This window comes from Primulina eburnea, chromosome 3, assembly GCF_022965805.1.
Source record: "Primulina eburnea isolate SZY01 chromosome 3, ASM2296580v1, whole genome shotgun sequence".
Taxonomy (NCBI): domain Eukaryota; kingdom Viridiplantae; phylum Streptophyta; class Magnoliopsida; order Lamiales; family Gesneriaceae; genus Primulina; species Primulina eburnea.
In genome coordinates, this window is record NC_133103.1 from 25,439,971 (window position 1) to 25,448,397 (window position 8,427).

The window sequence follows — 8,427 nt, forward strand, 5'->3', positions numbered from 1 at the left end:
ACTCGTTTTCTCATCATTCATGCTATGTATGCTGATATATAGTTATATGCATGAGAACTCCTTTGATTTGTCATATGGTACCATTTTTGCAAAGTTTTCACATGAATCATGCACTTTATGGTTTCTTATTCATGTTTTTGTGATTTACGTGCAAGGGGGATGGCGTATTGTGTAGCTAGGAAGCTGATAATGTCGAGAAGGAAGAGGGTTAAAGGCTGGAGTCGAAACTTGGGCGGTTTAGGTGATAATGTATGAGGGTCATTCGGTGCTAGTGGTTGTTTGGGTTCAGTATGGCTAGTTCTTTGGTTCGTGCTGCGTTAGCTGTGCAAGGACCATCCCCTATCTTGGACCAGACCTTGGTGGGTCTGAGTCGTGGAACAAGATGGCACGAACATGGCTGAAATTAGCGTGGAGACCGATCTTGCACAGAGTGTAGAGGTTGGCTCGGTGGGGAGTCTTCTTCGGTGACTAGCGAGCGTTTGTGTCGTGCGGCTTGCATGGGGCTATGAGCTTGGGTTAGGTCAGTCCATGAGGGTCCTAAGGTGTGCTAGGAAGGGTTGATGCAAGGCTTGAACGAGCTGGTAGGGCCTAGGGTCGAAGTGTTCCACGTTTGGTGGACTAGGGTTGAAGCTCGTGAGACGCTGGAAATTTACATCAACCTTTGGGCGTGGTTCATGGGTCATAAGTGGTCCGGAACGATTGGTTTTGAGGCTGGTCTTGTATGATTAAGCCATGGTTCGAATTGGAAATAATTTGGTTAAGTTTCAAGTCGATTCGGGTTAAAACCGGGACCCTGGTCCAAGTTTTAAAACGAATCGTATAAGTTTTAAAACGGGCTCAAGCTTATGTCTAAGAAATTCTTATTATTATGTTTTGAGGTGTTTTAAGGGGTTTAGTAGGCTTTGGGTCGAAGTTTGAGGTCCAAGGATAAAATGGTCAATTAGGATTTCTAGGGGCAAAATGGTCATTTTGCATCGGGGTCGAGTTATACATCCTGGCAGCACTTTGAGCACGAGTTTTCATGTTTTTAAATGTTTACGTTATCATGTATATGAGTTTTTATGAAATTAGGAAACATACGTTGCATGCTTGATTTTAAGGAAAATTTCGTATATACATGATTTTAAAAAATGATGAAAATGATGATGTTTTTGAAAGATGGGAGGTTGTTGTGACTGACGATATATGTATACGATGAGCTGTAAGGTCAAGGCTCAGCGGATGGGTAAAATTGTCGTTGATTTCCCTGCCACTAGGTAACACAGTTATATGTAGATGGATCCATCGAATAGAGCTGATAAGATATAGCTGATACGAAAGTCACAACTAATGAACTGAATTCGATTAAAGAAAATGAACAAATATATGATGATATGATGAGATGTTTTGACATGTTATGCTTTTACAATATGTGTACGTTTACGTTATTAAGATCTTGAAACGTATTTTGATTACAATACTTTTCACTGTTGCTTGCAATGTATATGCATTTGTTATAACGTTACAGGTTCATTGAGTCTATAGACTCACTAGGTGTGAATGATGCAGGTGAGTATGTTGACGAGGAGGCTGGAGGTGCCGAAGTCTGAGTAGGCGGGGCTGGATGTGCGCACGTGAACTCGAGGACCATATATTTTCTGCACATCATGATTTGATATAGGAGTGGACATGATTATTTTATACGCTTTTGTTTTGACATGTTGACAGTCGTAATGATTTTTACTTGCTTCCTGGTATTTTATTTTTAACGTAAGTCTAGTGTTGTCGGTGAATATTTTAAACTGCAGTATTTTTATCGGTCATTGGATTAGATTTAATATTAAAAGGAAAATGTTCAGCAATATTGCATGCATGCATAAGTTATGAATTGTCGAAATTTAGCTTAAAATTTTTTTTATTGTGGCATTTTAAGTAGTAAATGTTTCAGTTTGTATAATAGCAAGGGTCCTGTGTAGGGTTGTGTCACCGCAAGCTTCTGCAACTCAGTCTTCAAGCCTAAAGTCTTTATGTTTTGTATGATTTAAACGTTTAAATTTTTCAATGCTATCACCTGCATGATTACACGATACATGTTTTATAGCGATTTACAGTGCATGTTAAATGTTTTGGAAAACTAGATTAAAGTGCATGATGGGTTATGATGTCGACCGGGCAAATTGGGTAGTAGCCGGGTGGGCAACTTGCCGAGTCGGGTATTCGGGTATAAGCACGGGTGAGTGCCTTTTACTGGCAGTTACTAGTAGTCCAGGACGATTGAGTTCCCTGTCCCCTGAGAGATAACGTCCGGGATGATCTGGGCAATAATCCTGAAATCACAGAACGTTAGGGGACGCCGGAAGTTATTCCGGCGTATCCACTCCGACGCTCAAGTCAGAAATGCACGCAAAGGAAAGACTTGGAAAGAAAGATAAGAAATGTGCTTTGAGTGCTAGTGAGAAGAAAAAGAAGAGAGATCCCTCCCTGGAATACCTACGGGGGGTATTTATAGAGGTATCAGGTAGATGACTTGCCCGCAAAGTTCGGGTGGTGGTCACGATTCGGGATGGTGGGCCACGTTGTAAAATAGTGGGCCACGTATTAAGTGTTGACCTGGTCATAGAACGTGGGAGGATGGGTGCCGAGATTTTCGGAAGACGTGATGATAAGGGAGAGACTGAGCTTCTTTCCCGGACGCTTTCCACCTGGGTGCCCCTGAGGTGTTTCTGGGACCGGGAAGCTTTTACCCCGGGTACTGACGGGTTATTTCCCGGGTGATGGCTTGCCGAGTAGTTCATTGGGAATTCTTCTGACACTTGAGTGCGTAACTCGCCTGGTATCTGAAGATCCGGGATTCTTCCTTCATACCGGCTCTCTGCATGTAGTCGTAATTTGGGATCTCCTCCCTGCTCTCAACTCGCCCGAGTTCAAGAACCCTCCGGGTCAGGAGCTTTACCTGGGCCCGGGTTCCCTTGGGGGCATCACCACTCCCTCCTAAAAAAGTCGGGCTAGAGTCTATCTCGCTGTCCCGATTAGTAAAAAATAGTCCACTTCCAATGACAGCGGAGCCTTCTAGAATTTTTTAAAGATGTGGACACCATTGTCAACACTGACGTAAGCCCTAGAATTCCAACTTATCCGCAAGGTTTTGCGTTTCGAGGACTGTTATGGCATCTCGATATTTACGCCTGTCTTTTTGCCTGTTTTGTACAACTTCCAATATTTATCCCAACCGTTTAGATATTCGAGAATCAATGATCGTTATACACTCCTCCTTTATATATATATGGTATTCTCCCGACCTTTCCATTATCCCTCGCCGATTAGTTCAACAGCTATCATGGCCGGTGCAAGTAGTTCAAGAACTCCAGGCATGACCGAAGCCCTTACGGAGCCCAATCTGGAAGTTCAAAAATCCATTATAGAAGATGAAGTGCTTAATAAAGTTCTCGGCTACTGGGAAGAGCTCCAAGGGCTGAAACTTATTTACGATTCTGGGGAAGCCACCACCCCTACCCTGGTATCCAAACTGAAGAAAGTGCGCAAACAACTACACATAGCTGAGTGGGTGGACATCTTCACAGATGGCCATGTCTATCAGCTGATGCTCCGAAAGGAACTGAAGCTCCTGAAGCGTATTGTCGGTTCTCCCAGCTTCATGCAAGGTTCCACCGCCCCTCTGTCTGCCTGGTTGAAGATACGAATAATTGTCATAGGAGAGAAATACAACGATGTAGTACGGGCCAATGTATATGGTTGAATAAAAATTTATCTCGGTTCCCCTTTTCTGTCACTGCTCGGATATAACACTTTAGGTCCATTAATTGACACACATATCACGGATTGCGTAGAATTATCTGATGAAATAATTTACTAGAACTCCTGAGCTTAATACCTCCCTGGAAATTAACACAAAATGCCAGGGTCTCCAGCTTCCCGGGCTGTGAACGACACGCCGGGGCCCGAGCTTCCCTGGCTTTACGAAATGCCGGGGCTTCCTGCTGCCCGGGCTTCACAAAATGCCGATTTCCCGACTTATGTTATAGTATCGCAACCACACACAACCTTGACTTTCGACACTAAAATCCCACCGGGGGCCGTTTCATTTCACGAGGCAATGATGACACTGTGGCATTGATAGTTGTTCAGGTCCCTTTGATTACCCGGAACAATTTACCAGGTGGTTCCTGATCATACACGTATGCTTAAACCAATGGCTGCGATTAAATTTTTTACTGCATAAATGTGCAGTCGTTTTGTATGGTCGGGAACTCTTCGGCTTCCTCCGTATCCAGTACCACTTGCCTATAAATAAGCAGATGAAGGTGAAGTGAAAACAACACTTCAATATGCCGAGTTCAAGTGAATCCACTGTCTGCAGAAGCCCATATGGCCATTTGCCTCCCTCAACGCGTGCTCGTCTAGAGTCGTTGAAGAGGACCATCGAGGAATTTATTCATCTGAAGGTCCTGTCCACTTGGCGTAAGATTAATGATCTTATGCGCTCCCACCAGGAGGGCCTGGCTTTCACCAGGCCACAGAGAGCACTGGTGAGGCGATACAAGCGGGAATTTCACGTGACGCACGTGGCAGAGCTGGCCACTAATCAAGTTCTGCTGCAGGCAATGCTGCAGAAGGAGTGGAATCAGCTGAACAAGCTCGCTGCTACCGAGTCCTTGGCCAATCTCCCACTCCCTGAACTGCATAACTGGATGTCAGAGTGGCAAGATCGTGTAGGCTCTAGGATGGCAGCTGTAATATGGCACCGATTTCATTAATAATACTTTATTTTGCGTATTTTGCTTCTTTGCTTTTCTCGAGTTTATTGGTTTGAGATAAAATACCGGGGTCAAAAACCTCCCAGGTTTAAAATAACACGCCGGGTCCTTCAACCTCCCGGATTTAATAAAACATGCCGGGGCCTTAAACCTCCCGGGCACAACATAACATGCCGGGTCCCTAAACCTTCCGGACTTAATAAAACATGCCGGAGCCTTAAACCTCATGGGCTTAACATTACATGCCGGGTCCCTAAACCTCCCGGACTTAATAAAACATGCCGGGGCCTTAAACCCTCCTGGACTTAATAAAACATGTCGGGGCCTTAAACCTCCCGGGCTTAACATAACACGTCGGGTCCTTTTTGAATAGTGCGCACGATGCCATGACGACATGTGCCCCTCTTTTTCGATCCAACGGTCGGTAACGTTCCGTCTTCCGAGGATCCGATCAGTCTGACACCTTCATGATTACATGTCCTTTCCTGTGCCCTGCACAACTTACAAGGTACATCCCGCTCGTTCATATTGATCCAGATCAACGGTGGAGATCCACGATCCGGGTGCATTTTTCCGAACCAATGTGGACCTTCGGATCACGGCTAGATCTACGGCCTAGATCGTTTTCCTACTCCTATATATATCTCCTTCCTCAACCCATCACCACTTTCGCCCATTTTCACTAAGCCTCCGCGTCTGCAACTCTGCCATACTTCCGATCAGTCCCCGGCGTTCACACCACCATTTTTCTTCCAAACTTGTGTAAGTTCTTCTTTTCAAAATTATGTCTTCCTCCCGCACTTCCTCTACCTCGGGTAGGATCTACCAGGGCTCCTCGGAATTCGAGTTAGATGCCCTGCGCGATAGTCCGCCGATTTCTGCCTCCCCCATTTCCGCTTTTCGCCCTCAAAATCCAACTTCTTCTCCTCCTCCCCTCAAAAAACTCAAAATTTCTCATGCGACTGGGCCTTCAAGCACCCACAAGAAAAAGAAGAAGGCAACTTCTTCAAAACCCCCAGCCCGGGCTGTTCCTTCTCCCGCCCGGGCTGCTGATCCTAGCCCCTTGCCATGGTTTTCTACCATGGCAAGCTCCCTTCGAGCCAAATCAGCCGAGGAGATCCATCTCCTTGGCTCCATCCCCACCGCTTTCGATATTGTCATCCCGGGCCCTAGTAACTGGGCGGACCAGCCGCCAGAAGGGTACCTGACCTTTTTCCGGGACCAGGTGGCCAATGGCCTCAGGTTTCCCCTCCACCCCTTCTTCATTGGGATATCTTCCCTTCTGGGTATTCCTCTCAATCAGTTTCATCCTAATGCTATTAGGATGTGACTTGCTTTTTCACGCTAATGTCCATGCATCCCGAGATCCCCCTCGAGCCTTCCCTCTTTAATTTTTTCTTTATTTGCTATATTGGCGATTACGCCTTTTCCTTCAAAACCCGGTTTCACCAGAAACTTTTCGGAGATATTCCCTCCTCTGTCAAGGACTGGAAACGCCGGTTCTTTTACATCCGCCCTGCCACTCTCCTTGAATGCCCGGTTGGGTTTATTTCTGCCCTTCCTGCTCAGCCGGGTCTTCCCGAAAATTACCGCACACTTAGCTCTTACACCCAAAGTGAGGAGGTGGTAGGTGGTAAAGTATATAACTCCTCTGCCCCCCTCGGTGAAAAGCTACTGGTGGCCTATGGGCTGAGCCCCGGGGTGGAGGACCCTACCGATCGCTTCATTGAGGAGTTTGATGCCTCCCGCCCCGGTAGGTTTCCTCTGCTAGCCACTGTTGCACCTCCTTTATTTACTTTCTGCTTTATCTGTTTCTAATGGGTTGTTTTATTTCCTGCAGATGCCGAGATGAAAGAAGCCTTTGCCCAAAAGTTGGCTGAGGAACGGGCAACTAAGAAGGTTGCCCGGAAGGCCGCGGCTGCTGAAAGAAAGGCCCGGGAGCACCAGGGGTCTTCATCCCGGGTGGCCACTGAAGGCCAGGTTGAGGAGGAGCTGGCATCCCAAGTGCCTGCTGATAAAAAGACCCTGGCTACTGCTGAGGCCAGGCAGGCCCCTACCCCTCCGAGCGTTCGGACTACTGAGGCCACCGGGCCCAAGGAGCACGGGGTTATTCTAATTGAAGAGGAGGACGAGTCCTCGGACCGGTCCCTCAAGATCCCCAGAAAAAGGAAAGCTATAAAAGAGCTGGTCCGTCTTGAGCCCCGGGTGGTTACCCAGGTGGCTCAGGGGTCCGGGCTTATCCCACCAACGTCTCCTGCTGGATCCCCTCAGGTCCCTGCTACAACTACTTCCACCCCCCTGCAGTGCCTGAGACCATATTCTCGGCCGGAAGCTCGACGATGGGCTTCCAAATGTTGAAGCGGATGGCAACTCCTGCCGAGGAGACCATCCTTCAGGCTTCGAAAGCAGGAGATCTCCTGATGGAGAGTTTCAATCTCCTACTGGCTGTAAGTACTTTCCTTCCTCCACTTCTGTTTCTTTGTTCCATCGGTATACTTTCTTCCTTATATATTTTTTGTTTATTTGCAGGGCGGGCAGATGGCTAGAGCTGCCTTCGAGAAGATGGGTGCCTTGCAAAAGAGCACAGAGGCCTGGGCCGCCTCCGCCAAAGCTCTCCATGACGATGCCCTGTCACACCTGGCTCATATTAAAGATCTCCATGCGGAGGCCATCCTTGGCCAGGGAACCACAATAAATTGCTTGCAGGCCCAACTCGAGGAGGCCCGGGCAGAGATCATTTCGTTGAAGGCTCAACTGGAGAAGACAGAAACCCGGGCCGAGAAGCTAGATTTAGATGCCCGGGCTGCCCTGGATGATTTTCGGCTGGCCACCGAGAGAGCAGGCGAGCTGGAGGCTATTCACGTGGCCCGGGAGGCGGATCTTGCAGCTCAGGTCACCCTGGAGGAGGGGTGGCGGGCTTCTTTCCTTGCTTCTGCAGAATTCCAGCAGATACTGACAAATAAAGCCTTTCCTTATTTCAAGGCGGGTTTTAACAAATGCAAAGGGAAGGTGAAAAAAGCCGGCCTTCTACCTCCGGAGAAGAAAAGCCTGCTGGACTTGGCCCGGGCCGTCAGCTCCTTGCCGGATAATGGTGCTGAGATCCCAGAGGAAGAAGAGTCCGAGGTAGACGAGGACTCAGAGCCGGAGCCTGCCGCTTAGATCTCTTGCATTTCCTCACTCCCATTTTTTTTTTTTTTTTTTGCCGTAGTTGTAATAATTTTTCTTGATGTAAAGAAACTTTTTCTATCCATTCCTGTGCCTTCGTGTTAACTTGTGAATGAGGGAAATTTGCTAAGTGTTGGAAGATAATCGGGCTTTAATAACCCCAAACAATATCACTTAGTAATGTTAAGTACCGAGGGTCAATCAACCCGGGTTTATAGGCAACCGAGACTTCGGACCCTTCAACTTAATAATAAATGGAAGGGAGACCGGGGCATGGTACCACCCGGTCCCTAACAATAATTCGAAGGGAAGCCGGGGCATGGTACCACCTGGGCTCTTAACAATAATTTGAAGGGAAGCCGGGGCATGATACCACCCGGGCACTTAACAATAATTTGAAGGGAAGTCGGGGCATGATATCACCCGGGCCCTTAACAATAATTTGAAGGGAAGCCGGGGCATGATACCACCCGGGCCCTTAATAATAATTTGAAGGGAAGCCGGGGCA

General features: G+C 47.4%; 1 protein-coding gene across 1 annotated transcript; it reads left to right on the plus strand.

The window, feature by feature from the left end:
- The first annotated feature begins 6,892 nt into the window (after positions 1 to 6,892).
- Positions 6,893 to 7,913, plus strand: LOC140827171 (uncharacterized). Its single transcript, XM_073189791.1, has 2 exons — positions 6,893 to 7,201; positions 7,284 to 7,913. The coding sequence occupies exons 1-2, from the start codon at positions 7,094 to 7,096 to the stop codon at positions 7,911 to 7,913; spliced, it is 738 nt and encodes a 245-aa protein (XP_073045892.1). The 5' UTR covers positions 6,893 to 7,093.
- Positions 7,914 to 8,427: the final 514 nt, after the last annotated feature.